At 63.4% G+C, this 26,717-nt stretch overlaps 2 protein-coding genes across 2 annotated transcripts; both read left to right on the top strand.

Moving 5' to 3' along the window:
- Window positions 1-5: 5 nt before the first annotated feature.
- On the top strand, window positions 6-17,789 carry RECQL4 (RecQ like helicase 4). The gene is made up of 26 exons (XM_075141019.1): window positions 6-143; window positions 1,734-1,767; window positions 6,435-6,535; window positions 7,139-7,282; window positions 7,590-8,263; window positions 8,848-8,947; window positions 9,506-9,635; window positions 9,871-9,990; window positions 10,303-10,449; window positions 10,535-10,627; window positions 10,742-10,878; window positions 11,912-11,995; window positions 12,211-12,399; window positions 12,493-12,675; window positions 12,799-12,988; window positions 13,730-14,007; window positions 14,097-14,234; window positions 14,512-14,665; window positions 14,758-14,887; window positions 15,059-15,231; window positions 15,339-15,525; window positions 15,666-15,828; window positions 15,991-16,099; window positions 16,206-16,323; window positions 17,500-17,605; window positions 17,729-17,789. Exons 1-25 carry the CDS (start codon window positions 60-62, stop codon window positions 17,534-17,536), a joined length of 3,897 nt encoding a protein of 1,298 aa, XP_074997120.1. The 5' UTR covers window positions 6-59; the 3' UTR covers window positions 17,537-17,605; window positions 17,729-17,789.
- On the top strand, window positions 17,739-21,224 carry LOC142079776 (uncharacterized). Its single transcript, XM_075144522.1, is given in 9 exon segments — window positions 17,739-17,823; window positions 17,940-18,225; window positions 18,327-18,854; window positions 18,939-19,186; window positions 19,323-19,638; window positions 19,716-20,234; window positions 20,314-20,518; window positions 20,521-20,822; window positions 20,920-21,224. Coding segments are annotated over 9 exon segments (2,643 nt in total). The 3' UTR covers window positions 21,074-21,224.
- Window positions 21,225-26,717: the final 5,493 nt, after the last annotated feature.

Raw genomic sequence — 26,717 nt, 5'->3', positions numbered from 1 at the left:
CGGGAGGTTCGCTCTCCCGCCGCTCTGAGGGGAACCGGCCCTGGGGTTCCGACCCCGCCATGGAACGGCAGCGGGAGGTGAAGGCCCTGCTGAAGCGGTGGGAGGCGGCCTTCCTCCGGGAGCGGCGGAGGAAGCCCAGCCAGGTGCCCGGGAGCGGCGGCGGGGGGCCCTATAGCCTCCCAGGGAGCCCCTACAGCAACCCGGGGCACGCCATAGTGACTCAGGGAGCCCCTATAGCAAACCGAGGGGGGGCTAGGGCACCTAGGGGGGACCTATAGCAACCCGGGGCACCTTATAGTGACTCAGGGAGCCCCTATAGCAAACCGAGGGGGGGCTAGGGCACCTAGGGGGGACCTATAGCAACCCGGGGCACCCAGAGTGACTCAGGGAGCCCCTATAGCAAACCGAGGGGGGGCTAGAGCTCCTAGGGGGGACCTATAGCAACCCGCGGCACCCTATAGTGACTCAGGGAGCCCCTATAGCAAACCGAGGAGGGGCTAGAGCACCTAGGGGGGACCTATAGCAACCCGCGGCACCCTATAGTGACTCAGCGAGGCCCTATAGCAAACCGAGGGGGGGCTAGAGCACCTAGGGGGGACCTATAGGGTGCCAGGGAGCCCCTACAGCAACACGGGGCACCCTATAGTGACTCAGAGAGCCCCTATAGCACCTATAGCAACCCAGGGGGACCCTATAGTACAGGGGGGAGAGGGCTATAGGGTCCCAGGGAGCCCCTAGAGGATCTGGAAGAGTCCTATAGGAACTGAGGGGGACCCTATAGAACCCAGAAGACCCCCTATAGGGACTAAGGCAGATCCTATAGAACTTGGAGGGGCCCTATAGCAACCCAGGGCGACCCTATAGCACCCGAAAGAGCCCTTATAGCATTCCTATGCCAGCTGGAAGAGCCATATAGGAACTGGGGGGGGGGGACCTTATAGAACCCGGAAGAGCCCTATGGGCACTGAAGGAGACCCTATAGCACCTGCGGGGGGACCTATAGGGTCCTAGGGAGCCCTTATAGCACGTGGAAGAGCCCCTATAGCAAACCAAGGGGGGGCTAGAACACCTGGGGGGGGGGCCCTATACAGTCCCAGGGAGCCCCTATAGCAACCTGAGGCACCCTCTAGTGACTCAGGGATCCCCTAGAGCATCCGGAAGAGCCCTGTAGCAACCCAGGGGGACCCTATAGAACCCAGAAGAGCCCCTATAGGCACCAAGGCAGATCCAATAGAACTGGGGGAGCCCTATAGCGACCCAGGGAGACCCTATAGCACCTGAAAGAGCCCTTATAGTGACCTGAGGAGCCCCTATGGCAGCTGGAAGAGCCCTATAGGAATTGGGAGGAACCCTACAGAACCCGGAAGAGCAGTTATAGTGACCTGGGGAGCCCCTATGGCAGCTGGAAGAGCCCTATAGGAATTGGGAGGAACCCTATAGAACCCAGAAGAGCCATTATAGTGACCTGGGGAGCCCCTATGGCAGCTGGGAGAGCCCTATAGGAATTGGGAGGAACCCTATAGAACCCAGAAGAGCCGTTATAGTGACCTGGGGAGCCCCTATGGCAGCTGGAAGAGCCCCTATAGCAAACCAAGGGGGGGCTAGAACACCTGGAGGGGGGCTATAGGGTCCCAGGGAGCCCCTATAGCACCTGGAAGAACCGAGGGGGTTCTAATAACGATAATTTTGCTCCCTAACCTGAACTAAGGATTTTTAACCCGTTTACCTCGCAGGCCGACGTCGAGGCGGCTCCGGAGGACACCAGGCGTGAGTGCCCCGCCCGGTATTTTAGGTTCCTTGGGTGGTGCCGGGCAGCCGGAACGCTCGGCCGGAGCTGTGGGTGCCGCGCGGGTGTCACGGGCGCGTGGCGTAGAGGCCGCTGGGGGAATCGCGGCGTCAGCAGGACGTGATTTTAATAGAAATTTATGAAGGCGCGACCTAACGGAGCGGGGTGGCAGGGTTCACTCTGTGGCTTCCGAACGGGTGACGTCGCCTTAGAGTTGGGTTGGGGCGGTTTGTGCAGAGGCCGAGGATGAGGAGGGTGAGGAGACCCTCCTGTTGGGTCACGAGGTTCAGAGAGGACCCAACTGGATCCAGTCTTAGTCCCAGACTTGGTCAACGGTTTATGTCTAATAGAAAAGGGTGAGGAGACCCTCCTGTTGGGTCACAAGGTTCAGAGAGGACCCAACTGGATCCAGTCTTAGTCCCAGACTTGGTCAACGGTTTATGTCTAATAGAAAAGGATGAGGAGACCCTCCTGTTGGGTCATAAGGTTTAGAGAAGACCCAGTTGGATCCACTCTTAGTTCTAGACTTGGTCAATGGTTTATATCTAATATGGAAAGGATGAGGAGACCCTCCTGTTGGGTCACGAGGTTCAGAGAAGACCTGGCTGGATCCAATCTTAGTCCTAGACTTGGTCAGTGGTTTATATCTAATATGAAAAGTGAGAGGAGACCCTTCCGTTGGGTTGTGAGGTTCAGAGAGGACCCAACTGGATCCAGTCTTAGTCCCAGACTTGGTCAACGGTTTATATCTAATAGAAAAGGGTGAGGAGACCCTCCCGTTGGGTCACGAGGTTCAGAGAGGACCCAACTGGATCCAATCTTAGTCCCAGACTTGGTCAATGGTTTATATCTAATAAAAAAGGGTGAGGAGACCCTCCCGTTGGGTCACGAGGTTCAGAGAGGACCCAACTGGATCCAGTCTTAGTCCCAGACTTGGTCAACGGTTTATGTCTAATAGAAAAGGGTGAGGAGACCCTCCCGTTGGGTCACGAGGTTCAGAGAGGACCCAACTGGATCCAGTCTTAGTCCCAGACTTGGTCAACGGTTTATGTCTAATAGAAAAGGATGAGGAGACCCTCCTGTTGGGTCATAAGGTTTAGAGAAGACCCAGTTGGATCCACTTTTAGTTCTAGACTTGGTCAATGGTTTATATCTAATATGGAAAGGATGAGGAGACCCTCCTGTTGGGTCACGAGGTTCAGAGAAGACCTGGCTGGATCCAATCTTAGTCCTAGACTTGGTCAGTGGTTTATATCTAATATGAAAAGTGAGAGGAGACCCTTCCGTTGGGTTGTGAGGTTCAGAGAGGACCCAACTGGATCCAGTCTTAGTCCCAGACTTGGTCAACGGTTTATATCTAATAGAAAAGGGTGAGGAGACCCTCCCGTTGGGTCACGAGGTTCAGAGAAGACCTGACTGGATCCAATCTTAGTCCCAGACTTGGTCAATGGTTTATATCTAATAAAAAAGGGTGAGGAGACCCTCCCGTTGGGTCACGAGGTTCAGAGAGGACCCAACTGGATCCAGTCTTAGTCCCAGACTTGGTCAACGGTTTATGTCTAATAGAAAAGGGTGAGGAGACCCTCCCGTTGGGTCACGAGGTTCAGAGAGGACCCAACTGGATCCAGTCTTAGTCCCAGACTTGGTCAACGGTTTATGTCTAATAGAAAAGGATGAGGAGACCCTCCTGTTGGGTCATAAGGTTTAGAGAAGACCCAGTTGGATCCACTTTTAGTTCTAGACTTGGTCAATGGTTTATATCTAATATGGAAAGGATGAGGAGACCCTCCTGTTGGGTCACGAGGTTCAGAGAAGACCTGGCTGGATCCAATCTTAGTCCTAGACTTGGTCAGTGGTTTATATCTAATATGAAAAGTGAGAGGAGACCCTTCCGTTGGGTTGTGAGGTTCAGAGAAGACCTGGCTGGATCCAGTCTTAGTCCCAGACTTGGTCAATGGTTTATATCTAATAGGAAAGGATGAGGAGACCCTCCTGTTGGGTCACGAGGTTCAGAGAGGACCCAACTGGATCCAGTCTTAGTCCCAGACTTGGTCAACGGTTTATATCTAATAGAAAAGGGTGAGGAGACCCTCCTGTTGGGTCACGAGGTTCAGAGAAGACCTGGCTGGATCCAATCTTAGTCCCAGACTTGGTCAATGGTTTATATCTAATATGAAAAGTGAGAGGAGACCCTTCCGTTGGGTCGTGAGGTTCAGAGAGGACCCAACTGGATCCAGTCTTAGTCCCAGACTTGGTCAGCGGTTTATGTCTAATAGAAAAGTGAGAGGAGACCCTCCTGTTGGGTCACAAGGTTTAGAGAAGACCCAGTTGGATCCACTTTTAGTTCTAGACTTGGTCAATGGTTTATATCTAATATGGAAAGGATGAGGAGACCCTCCTGTTGGGTCACGAGGTTCAGAGAAGACCTGACTGGATCCAATCTTAGTCCCAGACTTGGTCAATGGTTTATATCTAATAAAAAAGGGTGAGGAGACCCTCCCGTTGGGTCACGAGGTTCAGAGAGGACCCAACTGGATCCAGTCTTAGTCCCAGACTTGGTCAACGGTTTATGTCTAATAGAAAAGGATGAGGAGACCCTCCTGTTGGGTCATAAGGTTTAGAGAAGACCCAGTTGGATCCACTTTTAGTTCTAGACTTGGTCAATGGTTTATATCTAATATGGAAAGGATGAGGAGACCCTCCTGTTGGGTCACGAGGTTCAGAGAAGACCTGGCTGGATCCAATCTTAGTCCCAGACTTGGTCAATGGTTTATATCTAATATGAAAAGTGAGAGGAGACCCTTCCGTTGGGTCGTGAGGTTCAGAGAGGACCCAACTGGATCCAGTCTTAGTCCCAGACTTGGTCAGCGGTTTATGTCTAATAGAAAAGGGTGAGGAGACCCTTCCGTTGAGTCATGAGATGCAAACAAGACCCAGTTGGATCTACTCTTAGTCCTAGACTTGGTCAGCGGTTTATGTCTAATAGAAAAGGGTGAGGAGACCCTCCCATTGGGTCACGAGGTTCAGAGAAGACCTGGCTGGATCCAATCTTAGTCCTAGACTTGGTCAGTGGTTTATATCTAATATGAAAAGTGAGAGGAGACCCTTCCGTTGGGTTGTGAGGTTCAGAGAAGACCTGGCTGGATCCAATCTTAGTCCCAGACTTGGTCAGTGATTTATGTCTAATAGGAAAGGATGAGGAGACCCTCCCGTTGGGTCACGAGGTTCAGAGAAGACCTGGCTGGATCAGTCTCAGACTTGGTCAATGGTTTATATCTAATATGAAAAGTGAGAGGAGACCCTCCTGTTGGGTCACGAGGTTCAGAGAGGACCCAACCGGATCCACTCTTAGTCCCAGATTGGTCAGCGGTCTATGTCCAAGGCACTGTATGTGTTCAGCAGCACTGAGGTTCATTCTCCACCTCAAGAGAGACCGTAACGTTCAAGCAGACTCTGTTCGCTAGCGGGTGCTTCCGTCAATTCTCACGCACGGGCGCAAAGGCGGATGCAGACGCAAAGCTGGGCCCGTCAAAAATCCCCCGCGAGCTCAGTGCAATACTCGCGTCAAATGTCTTGGCAGCTCCCAAGGGGCGAAGGGTTGAGTCTCCAGGAGCGCTGCAGCCCAGGTCCTCCCGGTATCGCAAACGCGGTATTTTGTAAACTCTGAGAGCGTCCCACTCGGAGGGAGATGCTGGGCGCAGGCCGCTGCGGTCCAGGAGAGCTCAAGGGGCTTCGCTTGGGACCTCGCTTGTTTGTAGGGCTGAACATGAGCCGGCCGTGTGCCCAGGTGGCCAAGAAGGCCAACGGCATCCTGGCCTGTATCAGAAATAGTGTGGCCAGCAGGAGCAGGGAGGTGATCGTGCCCCTGTACTCGGCACTGGTGAGGCCGCACCTCGAATCCTGTGTTCAGTTTTGGGCCCCTCACCACAAGAAGGACATGGAGGTGCTGGAGCGTGTCCAGAGGAGGGCAACGAAGCTGGTGAAGGGCCTGGAGCACAAGTCTGATGGGGAGCGGCTGAGGGAACTGGGGGTGTTCAGCCTGGAGAAGAGGAGGCTGAGGGGAGACCTCATCGCGCTCTACAACTCCCTGAAAGGAGGTTGTAGTGAGGTGGGGGTTGGTCTCTTCTCTCAAGTAACTAGCGATAGGACGAGAGGAAATGGCCTCAAGTTGCGCCAGGGGAGGTTTAGATTGGACATTAGGAGAAATTTCTTTACTGAAAGAGTGGTCAGGCCTTGGAACAGGCTGCCCAGGGAAGTGGTGGAGTCACCATCCCTGGAGGTATTGAAAAGCCGTGTAGATGAGGCCCTTAGGGACATGGTGTAGTGGGCATGGGGGGGTTGGGTTGACGGTTGGACTCGATGATCTTGGAGGTCTTTTCCAACCTCGATGGTTCTGTGATGGCTGACTTCAGTCATCCGTCAAAACTCTCGAGGTTTCAGTAACAACAGTGTCCTCCCACTTGAGCTACGACTCAGGTGTCAGGGGATGACAATTATCTCCACAGCGGGTGGGGGGTGACCCCTCGTACCGAGCCGGACCCCCGTCATCGGGATAGTTCAACGTCGGGGCGCGTGTTGATGCTGAACCGCTGCCGTTTTCCGCTAAGTACCAAATACGCCAAAAACCAACCTTAATAATCCGTCGCAGGGCTCTACAAGGAGTACAGGATGCTCAAACAGCAGAGCGAGCGCTCGGATCCCTCCCGGCTCTGCCGACCGGCAGCCCAGGAGACCCCAACCGCCGAGCAGGTACCGGAGAAACCCCCTCTCGGATTTTGTCTCCGGGAGCCTCAAAAGCCCCGAGACTCGTCCTTAATGCGAGCGCTTTGGGGTGTTTCTGCTTTGTCCTTTGCTTCAGCCAAAGCCCTGATCATCCGCCCTCCTCGTAAGTGGATTGATTTGATTTTTGCAGGGAAAATGGTCTAATTAGCACCATAAAACGCCTATTTTTTGCTTTAGTGAGAGAATAAGAGACCCCAAACAGAGCGCAGGACGCCGGGAGGGGTGGGAAATCGAACGCCCTGCGATCCCTCATGCGCTTTTACTCTCGTACTGCTGAAAGTGTGGGCTCGTTTTAATCAGCCTCTTAACGAGGCAACGATCGAGCCAGCCCCTGTGTTAAAATACTTCAGAGCTGCGTTTTTCACCCCAAAACGCGCAGGATGTGCTGCCCACTGCCGAAAGACGCCGCGGTGTGATAATATCGCGCTTGTTCTCCAGCTCCTTTCTCCTCTCGGAGCTGTCGGAGCTCGTCTTTACGACAGGATTCCCCGTTTTTGGATTTAAAGGTTTGGATTTAACAGATTTGGGGATTTAATGGTTTGGATTTAATGGTTTACGGTGTCATTGCAGGTGCCGGACTCTGGTTGTTGGGGCGTGCACCTGAACCGGCGGCCGAAAACCTCTGAGCGGAGCCACCGCGGCCGCGCCGTGCCGAAAGCCTCAGCGCAGTATTACGGGATGAAGCTAAAATCCAACCTGGGAGCTGCCGGGAAGGTCAGGGCCGGCCGGGAACAGGCTCTGCGGCGCGGAGAGAAGCTTCTGAAGCTGCTTGTGACCTTTTTTTCTTCCCCTTCCCGCCAGAACCCCCCCCCAAAACGGCAGCCCCCTTCCCTCAGAGCCCCCCGACATGGCGGCTCCCTCCCACCACACCCCCCCCACTGTTAGCAGAGGGTGGGGAGCACCCACAAACGCCGGCGAAGGTCCCGTTTGATTTGGAGTTGGGGGTGCGGAGTTTCCGTGGACGATCTGACCCCCGTCTGTCCTTCCTTCCCCCCCCGTCTGTCCTTCCCCCCGTCTGCAGGAGACACCCCTGACTCCGAGGAGGACCCCGATTCCCAGGAGGACCCCGGTTACCCCCAGCCTTCAGATAAATTCGGAGAACGGTGACAAAGTGACGTCCCCGGCGCCGGCGGAGGCTTCGCAGAGCGAGGGAGGCGAGCCGGGAGATCTCCTCCTTCCTCCCTCGGTGTCGGGGCTGGCCCCCATCATCCTCGCGGCGGGGATGAAGCCGCCGCCGCTGCCACCGAATAAATTCCAGCGGCTGAAGCGGACGGTGGCGCGGAGACTGGGCTCGCTGGATCCCGCCTGGCTGCGGCGGTGCCAGGGGACAGCCGGGGACGAAGGGACGATGCCGGGTGCCGCGCAGGAGGGGGAGCGGGGAGAGATGGGATGGGCCCCCCCGGAGCAGGAGGAGGGTGGTGGGGGAGCATCGGCGGGAGATTCCGGGAGGAAAAGACCACGCGGAGATGGAGACGGTGGGGACGGCGCGGCGGCTCCCGCGAAGCTCAGGCGGTGCCGCCGAGGCTCGGCCGAGGGAGCGTTTGGCGCTGCCGGTGGGCTGAAGCAGAGCGAGGAGGAAGAGGAGGAGGAGGAGCGCATGGCAGCCCAAAAGGAGAGCGAGAAGGTGTCGGATCCCTCGGAAAACATCCTGGAGGAGGAGGAGAAGCCCAGATCCCGTAGAGCCGTCCCTGCCAGGTAGGTCCCGGCGATGCCGGTGGTGCTGCCGGGTGCTCTGCCGCGGGTCCGCCTGCCTCGCCGTAGCTCACGGCTCGCTTCAGACTCCCGTGGTGGGGTTTTCCGGTTCAGGTCCCGGCCCCCACCAGCGTTTCCTCTGGGAAACGAACCCGGTAATTAAACCAAATCAAACACGGGCTGCGGCGATGCCTCATGGCGCTCAAAAGCACCGAAACGTGGTTGGAAAAGGAGGCTGAGCGAGCCAAGGGGGCTGCTTCTTATCCATTTCTATAAATAACGAGCTGGTTTTTTCCCTAATTCCTCCTTCTTTGGAATTTTTTTGGGGGGAAGGAATAAGTTACGGGGGTTTTTTAGCCTGATTTTCTTATGTAATTATGCCCTTATGTAATTCGCCTCCCCTCGAGCATCTGCGTCGCCTTCAGTCCCCTTTAAGGGGACGGAAGATTTAGAGATGATTTCCCTCAAAGCCGTTTTGCGGGCAGGGCGCTGGGGGGGGAGGGGAGGGAAAGGTTGGGGACCCGATGGCCCCCGACCCGCTGCCACGCGCAGGCGAGGGGGTTCCTGGCCCAGCTCTCTCCCCGCAGAGCACCTCCGCAGAGAGGCGGCAACTTCGTCAGGCTTAACCTGAAGAAGAAATCCCACGTCCGAGGTTACGCCCTGCGGGGAAATCGCCTTCGCAAGCAGGTAACGTCCTGCCCGCCGCTGCCGGCATCTCCCGGGGCATCACCGAAAACCTCCCGCCGCGTGGGACCGCGGTGCTCGCCCGCCCTCACCGCCGAACCCCTTCCCAGTCAAATTTAAATTCATCTGGTCCAGGATGAATTTGAAACTCTTCCAGCTCTCGCTCGTCTTCGTGTTCTTTGAATTTCCGTATTTTACCTTTTAGTTGATTTATCTTTATTTTTGAGTCGTCCCCGGCTCTCTGAGGAGAGCGGCGCAGGCAGGGGGCACGGCTCAGCTCCCTGCCCTTCCCGCTGCTGCCCGACTTCTCAGCCTCATCCGCTTCAGCCCTGCAACAAAAACCTAGGAGTCTTTTAATATCTCCCCTTTAATTAACGTGAAATCCTTCGGGATCATCTCTGGGAGCGGCAAGAAGAAAACTGCCTTTATTTTTTTAAAGCTTGGTGTGTTTAGGCAGCACTTTGGCAAAAGCCCGGTGCCGGGGTGAAGTAAAATATAATAAAATACACTTTTATTAAAAATAACAGTATAAAAATAACTGGGGACGGTCCTGCTTCGCAGGTGTGGAAGCAGAAGTGGCGGAAGAAAGCCGAGCCGTTCGGAGGAGGCGGCGGATCCGTCGACCGAAGCTCGGACGTCTGCTTCAGGTGCGGCGAGACGGGGCACTGGGCATCGGCGTGCCACGGCCGAGGTAAGGCTCCGAGCGCCGGATTACGGGGTTTATTTGGCAAAGCCGTGGGCCGGGTTCGGATCTGGCTGTGCCGGAGCAGAACGGAGCGGAGGCTGGAGGATGGGAAGGGCTTTCCCGCCTCCCTGCGGCTTCTCTCCGCTGTTGGCTTAAGGATTTTGGGGGAAGAGGGTGAAAAGATGAGGCGGTTTCTTTACCGGGGATTTAAGTGGAGGAGGGACCCGCTTCTCGCCTGCAGAGACGGCTGCCGGCCCGCTGCCGGAGGAGAGCGGCCACGCCGATGAAGAGGAGGAGGCTCCCCTGCCTACGCTGGAAGAAGTGGCTCGCAGGACCAACACCGTCTGCCGAGAGCTCTCCGGTGAGGCCCCGCGGCTTGCCGGGCTGCCGGTTTGCCTCGCTCTCCGCTGACACGCTGTGGCTGGCTCCGGGATGAACTCTGGGAGACGTGGAATCGTTTCCATTTTTTTCCCCGTGGGAAGTTTGTTTATGCTCCCTGGAGATCAAAAGGTGGTTTCGGCAGCCTGGGTTTGTGCCGGGATGCGTCTCCTCCGGGAACGCCAGCCTAAAATACAGGCAGGCTCACCGCGCTTGCTCCTGCGCGGCGGTGGGTGCCCGGGCAGGGCAGGAAAAGCTGCCTGCGGCTCCCGACTGCTGCCTTCATCCCCGGCAGAGAGCGGAGGCAGCAACCGGGAAAGATCCGAGAAGATTTTGGAGGCGATGACTTCCCTGGATGTACGGAGGCCGACGTATGAGCCGCCTGCTCCCCCCGCGCCCGTGGAGCCCCTCTACGGCCTGGGGCCGGAGGGGAAGGTGCGAGGTACGGCTCCCCGAGGCGCTCTGAGGGGGGCCGGGGGGGTTTGGTCCCTCTGGTCCCGCCTGACTGCGTGTCCTTCCCCCCGCAGAGACCCCGGAGGAGGTTTTTGAGGCTCTGAAGACGCTGGGCTACAGCTCCTTCCGCCCGGGCCAGGAGGTGGCCGTCATGAGGATCCTCTCCGGTGGGTTTGTTTTCCCCACGATCCCCCTTCCTCCGCGGGGTTTGGGCTGCCCGTGATCCCCCTCCCTTGCCGAGTTTGTCCCCAAACTGAGTCCCCAACCCCTCGTCCTGCCAGGTCTGTCCACGCTGGTGGTGTTATCGACGGGGATGGGGAAGTCCCTCTGCTACCAGCTCCCCGCTTACCTCTACCACAAGCGTTCCAAGTGCATCACCTTGGTCGTGTCCCCGCTGGTGTCCCTGATGGATGACCAGGTACCGCTGGGATGTAGAATCACAGAATCATTAAGGTTGGAAAAGACCTCTAAGATCATCGAGTCCAACCGTCAACCCAACACCACCATGCCCACTACACCATGTCCCTAAGCGCCTCATCTACACGGCTTTTAAATAGCTCCACCACTTCCCTGGGCAGCCTGTTCCAAGGCCTGACCACTCTTTCCGTAAAGAAATTTCTCCTCATGTCCAATCTAAACCTCCCTTGGCGCAACTTGAGGCCATTTCCTCTCGTCCTATCGCTTGTTACTTGGCAGAAGAGACCAACCCCCACCTCGCTACAACCTCCTTTCAGGTAGTTGTAGAGCGCGATGAGGTCTCCCCTCAGCCTCCTCTTCTCCAGGCTGAACAACCCCAGTTCCCTCAGCCGCTCCCCATCAGACTTGTGCTCCAGGCCCTCCACCAGCTTCGTTGCCCTCCTCTGGACGCGCTCCAGCACCTCCATGTCCTTCTTGTGGTGCGGGGCCCAAAACTGAACACAGGATTCGAGGTGCGGCCTCACCAGTGCCCAGTACAGGGGCACGGTCACCTCCCTGCTCCTGCTGGCCACACTATTTCTGATACAGGCCAGGATGCCGTTGGCCTTCTTGGCCACCTGGGCACACTGCCGGCTCATGTTCAGCCGGCTGTCGACCAGCACCCCCAGGTCCTTTTCCTCCGGGCACTTTCCAGCCACTCTTCCCCAAGCCTGCAGCGTTGCCTGGGGTTGTTGTGGCCCAAGTGCAGGGCCCGGCACTTGGCCTTCTTGAACCTCATACAGTTGGCCTCGGCCCATCGATCCAGCCTGTCCAGGTCCCTCTGCAGAGCCTTCCCACCCTCGAGCAGATCAACACTCCCGCCCAACTTGGTGTCGTCCCGGTTTTCCCACCCCAACCCCTGCGAGGCCGCTGCTGGGCGCACGTTGCTGCGGTTAAAGGCTCACGTGCACCCAAAACGGGGAGCTGGGTGTCCAAGAGGGTTCCCCCCAAGTCACCGGAGGCCACCGCGGCCGCGTGACGGGCTTCGCTTCCAGGTCTCCGGGCTGCCGCCGTGCCTGAAGGCCGTCTGCATCCACTCCAACATGACCAAATCCCAGCGGGAAGCGGTGATGGAGAAGGTGAGGGACTGGGGGGCTCCGAACCCTCTGGGAAGAACCAAGTGTGCAAGGGTGTCCCGGCACTGCCGTGCCCGTGCAGCCACGCGATCCCGGTGAGGGTAGTGCCGGATGGCGGCAGCGCTGGGTCCCGGCCAGGCCATTCCCCTGGGAAAACGGGAAGAGAACCCCCTTGTGCCGCTCTCCTCCCTGATCCGGTGCTCCCCGATCCGGTGCAGGTGAGGCAGGGCGAGGTGCAGGTGCTGCTGCTGTCCCCCGAGGCCCTGGTTGGCGGAAGCGGATCGGGATCCGGCTACTTGCCCTCCGCCGATCGCTTGCCGGCCGTGGCTTTCGCCTGCATCGACGAAGCTCACTGCGTCTCCGAGTGGTCCCACAATTTCCGTCCCTGCTACCTGCGGCTCTGCAAGGTGCGAGGCGGGGAGAGCACATCCCGAAGGGAAAGAACCCGGCGGGGCAAGGAGGGACATCAGGATCCCGTTTTTCTTCCTTCCTCTCGGCAGGTTCTCCGGGATCGCCTGGGCGTGCGCTGCTTCCTGGGGCTGACGGCAACCGCCACGCTGGCCACGGCGCGGGACGTAGCCCAACACCTCGGCATCCCGGCGGAGGAAGGGGTAACGGTGCGCTCCGCCGCCGTGCCCCCGAACCTGCGCCTCTCTGTCTCGCTGGACAGGGATAGGGATCAGGTGGGGACGAGGACGGGGCTAAAGGAATCAGCTTTGTTGCTGGATTTGGGGGGGGGGCGGATCTTGTAGGAGGAAGATCCCCAGCCCTTTTTGGAGAACCTTCGCCCCTTTCTCTGCCCGCAGGCTCTCGTCTCCCTGCTGCGAGGGGAGCCTTTCGGGTGCTTGGACTCCGTCATCGTTTACTGCACGCGGCGGGAGGAGACGGCTCGCATCGCGGCGCTCATCCGGACCTGCCTCCGAGGAACGCTGCTCCCGGAACCCACTGGAGCCGGGGAGCCGGGCCGGGACGCTGCCGAAAGAAAGAAAGAGAAGGGTAGGTGGCACGGCCTCGCTCTCCGAAAGGAGCACGAGCCCAAAACGTCCCGTCCGGTAAATCCACGCTGGAACGGAGAATCCCTAGGGAATGAGCTGCGCTTGTGGGACTCTCCACGGAAGTTTCTGGCTCTATCGGCTGCTTCACCCTGGCGCAGAGCGCTGCTCTTGCCAGCAGCAAAGCATTTCTCTTCCCCCGCCTGCGTCGGAGGCTTTAAAGCCGGGCTTTGGTTTTCCTAGTGACAGCCGGTAACGACGGGTGCTGATTAGCCGTCGTTAATAAGGCTCCACCTTGGGCTGCGAACGCAGGGAGCCTTCGCCGTACGGCTCTGCGGGTTTTTTTCTTTCCGAACCTCGTAGCTGTGACTTGGGAAGTCTTTGTTCTCCCTCGAAATCCGCAATTGGATCCGTGGCCGAGCTCTGCCTCGCCTTCGGCCCCGGGGATCCTCTCCCTCGCCGGCTTTGTTTGCTGAAGCTGGCCGAGCTCCTGCCATCTCGCTTCCAAACCAGCCGGGGCTTGACGACCTTTGGCAGCTAACGAGGAGCGCACGCTCCTTTGCTGGGGAGCAGCAGCCCCGCTCCTGCCTGCGATCCCCCCTCCCCGGGGCTGATTTCTGCCCGGGCAGGGTTTCCTGCCCTTTGCTGCTCATTTCCATCCCTGATTTAATTAGCAGCTCTGTTTTTACCGATGGAAATCGCTAATTAAAATGCCGTTAAAGCCTCTCCCCTCGCTTTCTTTCAGCAAAGAAGAACATCCGCCGCCCGCTGAAGTGGATCGCGGACGCTTACCACGCCGGCCTATCCCCTGCCGAACGCCGCCGCGTCCAGAACAATTTCATGAGCGGCCAGCTCCGCGTGGTGGTGGCCACGGTGGCTTTCGGCATGGGGTTGGATAAATCGGACGTCCGCGGCGTCGTGCATTACAACATGCCCAAGAATTTCGAGAGTTACGTGCAGGAGATCGGCCGAGCGGGGCGGGACGGCGAGCCAGCTCACTGCCACCTCTTCTTGGACCCGGAGGTAATGCTTGCCAACAGGGTGGGGGGGTTTCCCCCTCGATTTTGGGGGGAAGGGGGGGGCTTCCCCAGGGCTCACCGTTGCCTCCCCAGGGCGGGGACCTCCACGAGCTGCGGCGCCACATTTACGGCGAGGCGGTGGATTTTTTCACCGTCAAGAAGCTGGTGCAGAAGGTTTTTTCTCCCTGCAAGTGCCTGGAGCTGCACCAGAAACACCAGGACGTCGTCAGGGTGAGGAAGGGGCTGAGGGTTCCTCTCCCGTGGCCTTCTCAGCTTCTTAACTCATTAAGTAACGAGCTAACGTGGTAGAAAACACTTTTAATTGTTGGGTGGCCGCATCGGGGAGCTTAAATCAGTTGAGGGAAGTCTGGGGAACACCGGAGCCGGGGCGAGGTGAGCCGTGGTGAAGGATCTGGCCAGGAGAGCGGTTGGGATGTCCCAAAAGGAAGGCAGGAGCCTGCCCGTCCTCTACCTGGTGACGCCACGCTGCGTGACGCGTCCCTCGCAGGACGGGGAGGTGGAGGACGCCGAAATGGCCGAGCTCTCGGAGGAAGAGGACGGCAGCGCGGCGACGAGGGGGAGCAGGCAGCGGGTGTGCTACAAGCACGAGCGAGCCATCCCCATCCAAGAAACCGTGGAGTCCCTGGACGTACGGGAGGAAGGTGAGGGGGCGGAATCGGCCCCGAGCGAGGCCGGCGGAGATCCCGAAGGGGATCAGGATCCCTCCCCAGCTCCCCGCTCTTCTCTCTCGCAGGCATCGAGACCCTCCTGTGCTACCTGGAGCTGCACCCGCAGCGCTGGCTGGAGCTGCTGCCCCCCACCTACTCCTCCTGCCGCCTGCTGTGCTACGGGGGACCCCGGCAGCTCCGCGCTGCGGCGCGGAGGTAAGAACCCCGCGCCGCGGAGCACCGGTGTGAACGCCGCGACGTTCCCAGGGGGGTGGTTGGAGCCCCCGCGGCGTGATCTCTGCCGGGTGGGAGCTGCACGGCGGCTGGAGGTAAAAATGGGGCTCCAAACCACGGCGGCAGCGGGTCTCCGGTGTCTCCTGCCCTCAGCTCCCCCCCCGTCGCCGTCTTCCTGGCCCGGGAGCGCCTGGCAGGGAGGGACCACGGCCACGCCAGCTCCCTGGAGTTCGACGTCGTCTCGTTGAGCGATTCCATGGGTTGGGAAGTGGCGTTGGTGAAACGCGCCCTGCGCCAGCTCCAGTGGGATCCGCGCCTGCGGCAAGGTACCGGCGTTCCCGAGTTCCTCGCGCCAGGGGAAATCCCTCCTGCGCCGCCGGCAGCTGGCCGGATCTCGGTGGGGGCCGGCTCGACCAGTTTTTGGTGCCTTCAGATGGTCGCGGTGAGGGGAAGAGCGGGGTCCTGGTGGAGTTTGGAGACTTGTCCTTCCATCTGCGCGCCTACGGCGACCTCGCCGACCGGGAGCTGGACTCCGTCTGCGACTTCCTCCACCGAAGGGTGGTGGCCAGGGAGAAGACGTCTCTTGGCCAGCTCTGCGCTTGCTTCCAGGCCTTCCAGAGGTGAGCGTGGGTGGAGAAGACCACCCAACCCCTACAGACCCTTCTCTGTGGTGGCCCTATGGCTGCCCACCCTCCCATCCCTCCCAGTTTGGGGTCCGTTTGGGGTACTGGGAAGGAAGGAGGTTGACGCTGGGGTGCAGCGTGGCCTTCCAGACCTGCGGCCCTCACCCTGCGGATGAGGAGGAGGAGAAGAGCTCCTGCCTGAAGGCTCTGCTCAACGACTACTTCGAGAAGGAGCCCGCTGGCGAGCAGGCTGAGCCTGGCGGTGAGGAAGAGGAGGAGGAAGATCTCGGCGATGCTAAAGTGAGCGAATCCACTTTTATCGGGAGCTGCTTCAAGCTCTGACCGTCGGCCGGTATTTCTGGTACACGGCAGCTCCGGTTTAGATGAGACCGGGGATGGGTTTGGGGTGAGGAAGAGGAGGGACGCGACCTTCTTCCCTCCACCACGTCCTTTCCTTCGCAGCTACGGGAGCGGGAGAGCCAGATCCGCGCCGACATCCGCCATTTCCTCGCCATCCGCCAGGATGAGAAATTCTCCGGCAGAGCTGTCGCCAGGATATTCCACGGTATCGGTAAGAGGTGGGGAGGGTCAGGTGCCGAATTGGGCTTGTTCCACCGGGCTCCGGCACCTTCCCGTGTCCCCTCCTAACCGGGGGCTTTTCTGCCCGCTCCCCGCAGGCAGCCCCTGTTTCCCTGCCCAGATTTACGGCCGCGATCGCCGGTTCTGGAGGAAATATCTCTCCTTCGACTTCCACCGGCTGGCCCGGCTGGCCACCGAGGAGATCCTGGCCAGTAGGTGAGGGCAGGAGGCGAAATGGCGGAGCCACCTCGCGCTCGAGGGACCCGCGCTGCCACAGGGGCTGTCACCGTCGTCCCCTGCCAGCTGCCCCCACCCCTCGAGGATCCCGTCTTGGTAGGGGGGGCAGAGCCCACCCTAACGCCGAGAAGCGGGGTTTAACGAGCGCCGGCTTGTTTATCCTGCGTATGTGCCCCTGCCTGCCTTGCCCTGAAGCTGCGTAGGAGCGGCTGGGGAGGCCAAGCGCTGCCTCCCGAGGTGGGGGGGGGGCTGCCTGCGCTGCCTGCGCTGCGCCGGCGGGGATTTTTGTCTGGATTTTATCAAGGAATTAATAAATTTCCACCCCTTTTCCACCCCCCCGTCTACACTTTGCTGCCTGCGCCGCCCGGGGGGAGGGAATCGGCTCTGGGTGACCCCCCCCCCCCCCCATCATGGGGGGACCGTTGCCATGGTGATGTCAAGGTGTCGTTGCTATGGCAACAGGGAGGTGGTACTAGTTGGGGGGGGTCTCTTGCCGTGGCATATGGGGAGGTAGAATATCCGTTGCTATGGCAATAGGGGAGTCCATCACCGTAGCCGTCACTGCGTCACCGGGAGGGTGCCGGGGTCCCTGCCCTCAGCGCGTCCGGGACCACCGGGTGCCACCGCGGCTCCGGCGCCCTGCCCGCGCCCTGCCCGCGCCGCCCCGGTGAGCAGCCGCTCAGGGCGCCGGCGAGGAGCCGGAGCAGCCGGCCCCCGCGTGCCGTCCCCCTTCCCTATCCCCTCTCCAGCCAAAACCGGGTGCTCTGCTCCCGGCACCCGGCTCTCGGGTTTTGGCCACCGGCACTGAAACCGTCCCAGCAGCGCTGGGGTGGAAACCGGTTTCCAACTGGAGAACTTCACGCCCCAGTTTCCCGGCACGGTGTCGTCCACTGTTCGGGAAGGTCGCGCCACAGCAGCACCCGACCGCGTTGCCAAAACCCTCTTAAACATTAACCGGTGGAGCCGGGTGCCGAGCCCGTGCCGTCCCCCAGGGACGCGGGCGCCACGCAGCCTCCTCCATCCCCCCTCCTCCTCCTCCTCCTCCACCAGCCCCGGAGGAAACCCCGGCTCGCGGCACGACCCACAGCACAGGCGGTAAAAGCCGAGGGCTGGCTGCGGTGCCGGACCTTTCCCTCCTCATCCTCTTCCCTTTAGGTTTTCCCGGCGTCGTGCCGGAGCAGGGAGGCGGTGAGGCCGTGCCGGAGCACCGGGCAGGGGCCGGCAGGGAATCTCCAGCCTTCCCTCACCAGCGCGGCTCGTGGTAAGCGCCGACGGTGAGACCTGAGGGAGCCGGTGGGCTCGGGATACACCCGGGGAGTGGGTCGGGACCCTCTCCCTGGGGATCGGGGTGGTCCCCGACCGCCGCGTCCCCCTTCCTCCGCAGCCCCCGCGCCATGGCCCTGCCCTGGGCTCTGCTGCTGCTCGGCGCGGTCCTGGCGCAGGATGCGGCCGCCCAGGGCTGCCTCATCCCGCCGGCCGGTGAGTCCCAACCTTTCCGTCTTTCCTCACCGGTGGGAGCATCCACGAGGTCGCTGCCGGTGGGACGAAGCCTCGCCGGGACGCCCCGGTGATGGGCTTGACCCCCTCTTTGGCAGCTTATAACGCGGCGCTGGGGCGCCCGGCCAGCCAGTCCTCCCTCTTCCCCAACCTCAGCATCGCCGCCAACGCGGTGGACGGGAACCGGGACGGCGTCTGGCAGCACGGCTCCTGCGCCCGCACCTTGACGGAACGGGAGCCGTGGTGGAGCGTGGACCTGGGCGGGCGCCGCGCCGTGGCGGCCGTGGCGGTGAAGAACCGGCAGGATTGCTGCTGGCGGCGCCTGCGGGGAGCCCAGGTCCACGTCGGGGACGCGCCGGGCGAGCGCGGCAGGGACAACCCCATGTGAGCCGAAAACGGGGAGTCTGGGGCGGGGGGGGCGGGGGGGGCATCACCGCCCCAGCGGTGCCGCCGTCACCTGAGCCCCGTTTCTTCCTCCCCGGCAGCTGCGGCACCATCACGGACGCCGGCCCCGGTTCGCTCAGCGCCGTCTGCTGCGCCGGGCTGCAGGGTCGTTACGTCTCCATCCTCATCCCCGGCCGGGAGGATGCGCTGGTGCTGTGCGAGGTGGAGGTGGTGCTGCAGGGCTGCCGGCCCCTGCCCGGAGGTGAGGGGGTCCCGGCGGGGGGACGGCAGGACGGCAGCCGGAGCCGGCAGCTTCGTGCCACGCTCCCTCCGGCAATTCCAGCCCCCAACGCGGCGCGGGGCCGCGCCGTCGCCCAGTCGTCCACGCTGGATGCCGTCAGCCTGGCCGCCAACGCCGTGGACGGGAGCGGCGATGCCGATTGGGAGCGCGGCTCCTGCGCCCACACCGAGAAGGAGCCGGAGCCGTGGTGGCGCGTCGACCTGGGCCGTCGGCACGCCGTCTACGCCGTCACCGTCACCAACCGCCGCGACTGCTGCTGGGAGAGCCTCCTCGGCGCCCAGGTTCACGTCGGGGACTCCCTGGCCGACCACGGCAAACGCAACCCCGTGTGAGTGGGGCCCCCGGTGAGGTTCCCCACCCCGGCACGGGACTCTCCCACCGGCCGTAGCCGGTGACGATTCCCTCCCGGCAGCTGCGGGGCCATCTTGGACACCGGTCCCGGCTCCACCAGCACCGTCTGCTGCAACGGGCTGCTGGGTCGCTACGTCTCCATCATCATCCCCGGCCGGGAGGATTTCCTCGTCCTCTGCGAAGTGGAGGTGACGGCGCAGAGCTGCGTCCCCCCGCCCGGCGGTAAGGACCGAAAGACCCTGCCCGGCAGGGAGCCGGCACGTGCCGGATGGCTGCCGGCGAGCGCTGACCTCCCTGAGCCCGGCAGAGGTGAAACGGGGGGTGTGGGGGACGGGGATGTCACACGTGTCCCTGAGCTGGTGGCACGTCGGCATGCCGGGACGCGGCGTGGGGGTGCCTGGGGGGGGACAGGCCATGGGTCACCGCTGGCGGTGAGCGCCTGGAGCTGGCGTCACCGTCCCGTGGCGTCCCCCAGCCCAAAACCTGGCCCTGCGGCGCCCGGCGGCACAGTCCTCCACAGCCAGCGGGGCCGGCAGTGCCATCAACGCCGTGGATGGGAACCGGGACGGTAACTGGCGGCACGGCTCCTGCACTCAAACCAAGAGGGAACCGGAGCCGTGGTGGACGGTGGACCTGGGCTGGCGCCGCGCCGTGGCGGCCGTGGTGGTGAGGAACCGCCTGGACTGCTGCTGGCACCGGCTGAAGGGCGCCCGCGTCCACGTCGGGGACTCCCTCGCCGGCCACGGCACCGACAACCCCATGTGAGTGCCGCCACCGCGCCGGCCCCGCGGTGCACGGCTGCTTCGGCGCCCACCCACCCTCACCCCCGTCCCCGCAGCTGCGGCACCATCACGGACACCGGCCCCGGTTCCACCAGCACCGTCTGCTGCCGTGGGCTGCGCGGCCGCTACGTCACCATCGCCGTCCCCGGCCGGGAGGAGCGGCTGAGCCTGTGCGAGGTGGAGGTGGTGGAGCAGGGCTGTGCCGCGCTGCCGGGGGGTGAGTGGGCCGGGGGGGCACCGGGGGGGGCTTTTTGGAGACGCGTCACCCCCAGCCCGGCTGTCCCGGCAGCCCAGAACGTGGCCCTGGGCCGCCCGGCCACCCAGTCCTCCGTGCTGGACGCCGGCAGCGGCGCCGCCAACGCCGTTGATGGGAACCGGGACGGTGACTGGGAACGCGGCTCCTGCACCCACACCACGGAGGAGCCGGAGCCGTGGTGGCGCGTGGATCTCGGCCGCCGACACGCCGTCTACGCCGTGGTGGTGAAGAACCGCCACGACTGCTGCTGGGAGAGGCTGAAGGGCGCCGAGGTCCACGTCGGCAACTCCCTGGTCGACCGCGGCCGGCGCAACCCCGTGTGAGCCCCGAACCTGTCACCACCGCCAGGACCCCGCCGGGATCGTGCCGGCTCATCCTCCTCCTCCCTTTCCCGGCAGCTGCGGCATCATCACGGACGCCGGCCCCGGTTCGCTCAGCACCGTCTGCTGCCACGGGCTTCGCGGTCGCTACGTCTCCATCCTCATCCCCGGCCGGGAGGACGCGCTGGTGCTGTGCGAGGTGGAGGTGATCCGGCAAGGCTGCGCCCCGCTGCCCGGAGGTGAGCTGCCGGCAGAGCCCCCCACCCAAACCCCAGGCACCCCGGCACCCACCCCGTGGTGTTTGCAGCCCCCAACGTGGCGCGGGAGCAGCGGGCGACGCAATCCTCCACCGGCTCCGGCGTCGCATCCAAGGCGGTGGACGGAAACCGGGACGGCGTCTGGCAGCACGGCTCCTGCAGCCACACGCGGCGCGAACGGGAGCCGTGGTGGAGCGTGGACCTGGGCGGGCGCCGCGCCGTGGCGGCCGTGGTGGTGAAGAACCGGCAGGATTGCTGCTGGCGGCGCCTGCGGGGAGCCCAGGTCCACGTCGGGGACGCACCGGGCGAGCGCGGCAGGGACAACCCCATGTGAGCCGAAAACGGGGAGTCTGGGGCGGGGGGTGGGGGGCATCACCGCCCCAGTGGTGCCGCCGTCACCTGAGCCCCGTTTCTTCCTCCCCGGCAGCTGCGGCACCATCACGGACGCCGGCCCCGGTTCGCTCAGCACCGTCTGCTGCGCCGGGCTGCAGGGACGCTACGTCACCGTCACCATCCCCGGCCGGGAGGAGCAGCTGGCTCTCTGCGAGGTGGAGGTCTACGGCCTCTTCCCCGAATTCTGAGGGTCTTGGTGGGTCCCCTCCCTGGGACAAGGGGACAGGAGGAGTGTCCCAAAGCCACCCCGTGGAACCAGGATGCAGCAGGAAGGAGCCGGCCACACCGGCGCACCGGACACCCATCGCGGTTCCCCGGCGTCGCGGTTGCGCCAATAAACGCTGCCACGGCCCCCGTCTGCCGTTTGCGCCTTTCCTGGGATCCCACAGCGCGGTTTCGGCACGGCCGTGTCCCTCCGTCCCCTCCCCACCCTGCAGCCCCTCGGGACGCCACCGCGGCGGAGGGGGAGGGGGGTTGCGGCGCGGAGGCGGGTGAGGGCGAGCAGCGCCCGCGGCAGCGTCACGGCCGGTGGGAGCAGGGACAGCCTGGGGGGGAGAGGGGACAACTGGGGGGGACATGGCCCTGGGGACGGATGGGGATGGGGGCAGGAATGGGGACGGGATGGAATGGGGACGGGACAGGATGGGGATGGGATGGGGACGGGATGGGGTGGGGATGGGATGGGACGGGATGGGACAGGACGGGACGGGGACGGGACGGGGATGGGGATGGGGATGGGATGGGACGGGGATGGGGATGGGGATGGGATGGGACGGGGATGGGATGGGACGGGATGGGACGGGACAGGACGGGGACGGGGACGGGGACGGGATGGAGATGGGGATGGGGACGGGATGGGGCCAGGACGGGGACGGGATGGGGACGGGGTGGGGATGGGATGGGACGGGATGGGACAGAACGGGACGGGGACGGGACGGGGATGGAGATGGGGACGGGGATGGGGACGGGACGGGACGGGATGGGACAGGACGGGATGGGGATGGGATGGGACGGGGACGGGATGGGACGGGATGGGGATGGGGTGGGGATGGGATGGGATGGCAGAGCAATGAGGATGAGGATGGGGATGGGAGCCGTGGTGGAGCGTGGACACAGAGCTGCTCCTCATCGCACCCCCCCACCCACCGTCCCGTGGCACGGCCCCCCCTCGCCGGCGATGCTTTTGGAGAGGGAGAGGAAGGAGAGGAGCGGGGCACCCATCTCCTGCAGCACCCGCGTGAAGGAGAGGAAGGGGCGGCCGGGGAGGAAGGCTCGGTCCTGCTGCACCTGCGGCACCCAGGGAGCTCGGGGGGAGGCGGGGTGGGGGGCACGGCCACCCCCAGCCCCGAGCGGCACCCACCTCGTCCGCCAGCAGCAGGGGGTTTTCCTCGGCCGCCGGCCGGATGATGCCCGCCACGCTCTGCCCGCTCGTGTCCCCCCGCCTGGGGAAACTGAGGCACGGGGCCAGCGGGCTCTGCTGGGGCACCCTATAGGAGCGGGAACCCAATAGATCATGTGGGCACCCCGTGGGTTCTGTTGGGGCACCCTATAGGAGTGGGCACCCTATAGATCATGCGGGCATCCCATGGATTCTGCTGGGGCACCCTATAGGAGTGGGCACCCATAGATCCTGCGGGCACTCCATGGGCTGTGGTGGGGCACCCTATGGGAGTGCGCACCCTATAGATCATGCGGGCACCCCATGGGCTGCGGTGGGGCACAGTATGGGAGTGGGCACTCATAGATCCTGCAGGCACCCCATGGGCTGTGGTGGGGCACCCTATAGGAGTGGGCACCCATAGATCCTGCAGGCACCCCATGGGCTGTGGTGGGGCACCCTATAGGAGTGGGCATCCTATAGATCATGCAGGCACCCCATGGGCTGTGGTGAGGCACCCTATAGGAGTGGGCACCCTATAGATCCTGCAGGCACCCCATGGGCTGTGATGGGGCACCCTATAGGAGTGGGCACCCATAGACGATGCGGGCACCCCATGGGCACTGCTGGGCACCCTACAGGCCATGCCAGCCATCCCCCCACCCATGCCGGGCACCCCGTGGGACCCCCCCCAAGCACCCTATAAGCCACGCCAAGGGTGACGCCAAGCTCCGGGTGCTCCGGCGAGGGGCACCCCACACGGCTGCCGCGCACCCGGTGAGCCGTGCCGGACCCTACCGGTGTCCATCTCCAGCAGCATGCGCCATGCCCAGCGCCGGGCACCCTCGGGCACAGCGGGGCTGCCCAGCAGCTCGGGACCGGCGGCCGCGACCTGGGGTCGGGGCGCGGGGCTGGGCCCGGCCGTCCCACGGGACCGGGGCGAGGGGGACACGGTGGCACATCAGCGGTGGCAGGTCGGCGGTGCCAACCCCCGGTACCCGGTGGTACCTGGCACAGGACGGCCAGCGGGTCCTGTCCCATGGCATGGGCGTCGTCGCTGCTGCAGTCCTCGGGGACGCCAGGCAGCGGCATCGGCACCGCCGGCCCCGATGTCCCCGATGTCCCCGATGTCCCCTCTGCCATGGCTGCGGGCGCCACGGTCCCTGCGGGAAAATGCCGGGGGGGGTGAAATGGGGTGGGTGATGGGGTGGGTGACGGGGCGGGCACAGGCTGGGTAACGGGGAGGGTGAGGGGATGGGTAAAGGGGTGGGTGACGAGGTGGGCACCAGGACGGGCGCAGGATGGGCAGGGGGTAATGGAGCCCGTGGTGGGTAACGAGGAGGGTAACGAGGAGGGTAACGAGGTGGGCAGGGGGAGGTAACGGGGCACTGGTAGGGGGGCAGGTGTCAGGGTGGGCAATGGGGCAGGCATGGGCAGGGTAATGGGGCTGGAAACGGGATAATGGGGGGCACTGGGTGGGTAATGGGGTGGGAAATGGACCCACAGACACCCACGGGTCCCCATGGCCACCCAGAGCCCCAGGGGACCCACAGACACCCATGGGTCCCCAAGGTCACCCAGAGCCCCAGGGGACACCCACAGGGGACACCCACAGACCTAAAGCCCCATGGGTCCTCATGGCCACCCATGGGTCCCCACAGCCACCCAGGGCCCCACGAGGTCCCCACGGCCACCCATGCTCCCAGAGCCCCATGGGGCCCCCACAGACACCCTGTCACCCTGCAGCCACCCACAACCACACATCCCTGTCCCCAAAGCCACCTACATCCCTAAGCCCACTCATGTCCCTGGGTCCCCCTCCAGGTCCCTGTGGTCCCCACCCAGATCCAATGTCCCCAAAGCCACCCACATCCCCAGACCCCGTGTCCCCACGGGTCCCCACAGCCCCAAGGGACGGATCCTACCCTGGTGTCCCCCACCCATCGGGGTGCCCTGGGATGCTCCGGGGTGCCCTCCCCCAACCCCCACGGCCGTGTCCCCCGGGATTCGAGGAGGGGGACATGGGGGGGGACACGGGACGGTGACCCCGCTGAGCCACCTCCTGTCCCCAAGGGTGAGGACAAACCCTTCACTGAGGTCACCCACTGCCGTTCGGGGGACACGGTGGCCACCAACCCCCCACTTTCCTCCGACAGGTAACGGGGAGCCCCACGGCTGCCTGCACTTTGGGGGGGGCCCTACAGCCAGACCCTGCCCCTGGGGGTGCCCCGGGGTGTCAGGGGGGGCTGTGACCGGACCCCCCCACAGGTAGCCGCCATCTGGGTGCCCAGCGCGTGCCGGCGGACGACAAGCGGTGCGTGGAGCGGATCCTGCGGCACCTGCGGGGCGGCAGCCCAGGTACGGCGGGGATGGGCACGCCGGGGGGGGGGGGGGTCAGCCTCACGGATGGGGAGCGGGACACGGAGGGGTCGCTGGATTCGGTGACGCCGGATTCGTCCCCAGGGGTGCGCAGCCTGGAGTACGTCCCTGACACCATGGCCGAAATAGGTGGCCCGGGGCAAAGGGACGGTGGCACCCCCAGCGCCCGCCCCCCCCCCCACTGCGTCACCCCCTGCGGCGGCACCGCAGCCGCCGTGGTGGTGAACGTGGCACGGGGACCGACGGTGGCACCTCCGTGGCCGTGGGGACACTGAGGACCTTCCAGCCATGGTGGTTCTTCCCGGCAGGACGTGGTGTCGCCGGCGGTGGATGGGGCGGCGGCGCAGCCGACGGGTGCGCAGGTGCGGGTGCCAGGCCCCCGGCTCCACGGCACCGTGCCCCCGGCTCCACGGCACCGTGCCGTACCCGCTGGTGAGGAGCGGGGCTGAGCCGTGGCCGGCGGTGCGGTGCGGCGGGCAGAGGCGAGATGGCACCCTAAGGTGCTCTGCATCCTCAACCCCGGGGACCCCACGGGCGAGTTGGGGGGTGGGGAACGGCATCCCCGTGCCTCAGTTTCCCCAGGTGGGGGGACACGAGCGGGCTCCCACCCGCAGGGCGGGTGCTGAGCGGGCAGAGCGTGGCGGGCATCATCCGGCCGGCGGCCGAGGAAAACCCCCTGCTGCTGGCGGACGAGGTGGGCGCCGCTCGGGGCTGGGGGTGGCCGTGCCCCCCACCCCGCCTCCCCCCGAACTCCCTGGGTGCCGCAGGTGCAGCAGGACCGAGCCTTCCTCCCCGGCCGCCCCTTCCTCTCCTTCAAGCGGGTGCTGCAGGAGATGGGTGCCCCGCTCCTCTCCCTCTCGTTCGGGGGTGACCATTGATGCCCCAACCCCCCCGACCCCCCAAAAACCCCTTTCCCAGCCCCCGCCACCCTGCTGTTCCTCCCAGTGGGGGGCACCTCGGGGACATGGGGCATCGGGGCATCCTGGGGACTGGAGCCATCTCAGAGGGTTCCCAGGAGGGAAGGTGAGGACAAGCGTGGGTGATGGGTGATGAGAGGTGCTGGGTGGGTGGGTGGGGTTGGATGCTGGGAGGTGGTGGGGAGGGTGGGGGGGGGACACTTGGGGTTGATGTTTTGGGGTTGGGTGGCGGGTGGGCAATGTTGGGGGCTGATGGGAAGGGTTGGGTTGGGCTGTTGGGGTGATGGGAGATGCTGGGGGTTGGTGGGGTGGGTGGCGGGGGTCTGGGTGGGGCTGGGAGGCTGGAGGGTGGGGTTGGGTGTTGGGTGCTGAGGTTTGGGTTGGGGGTTGGGGTTGGGGTTGGGTGTTGGGTGCTGAGGTTTGGGTTGGGGGTTGGGGTTGGGGGCTGGTTGGGGCTGGGAGATTGGGACTGGTTGGCACTGGGTTGGGTGTTGGAAACGGGTCAGGGGCTTTGGGGCTGGATCAAGGGGGCTGGGTGGGGCTGGGGGGTCAGGGTTGGGTGTTGGGGGCTTTTTGGAACTGGGAGGTTGGAGGTTGGGGGTTGGGTGCTGAGGTTTGGGTTGGGTGTTGGGTGCTGAGGTTTGGGTTGGGTGCTGATTGGGGCTGGGACGGGTTGGGTTTTGGGGGCTGGGTGGGGCTGGGGGGTCAGGACTGGGTGTTGGCGCTGGTCAGAGCTGGGGTTTGGGTTGGGTGCTGAGGGCTGGGTGGGGCTGGGAGGTCGGGGCTGGGTGTTGGGGGCTGGTTGGCACTGGGAGGCTGGGGTTGGATATTGGGTGTTGGGTGCTGAGGTTTGGGTTGGGTGTTGGGGTTGGGGTTGGGTGTTGGGGCTGGGAGATTGGGGCTGGTTGGCACCGGTTGGCACTGGGTGCTGGAGACGGGTCAGGGGCTTTGGGGCTGGGTCAAGGGGGCTGGGTGGGGCTGGGGGGTCAGGGTTGGGTGTTGGGGGCTTTTTGGAACTGGGAGGTTGGGTGTTGGGTGCTGAGGTTTGGGTTGGGTGCTGATTGGGGCTGGGATGTTGGGTTGGGTTTGGGGGGCTGGGTGGAGCTGGGGGGTCGGAACTGGGTGTTGGGGGCTGGTTTGGGCTGGGGTGTTGAGGGC

Source organism: Calonectris borealis, chromosome 2 (assembly GCF_964195595.1).
Source record: "Calonectris borealis chromosome 2, bCalBor7.hap1.2, whole genome shotgun sequence".
In the NCBI taxonomy this organism is placed as follows: Eukaryota; Metazoa; Chordata; class Aves; order Procellariiformes; family Procellariidae; genus Calonectris; species Calonectris borealis.
This window is presented reverse-complemented; position numbering and strand designations above follow the sequence as displayed.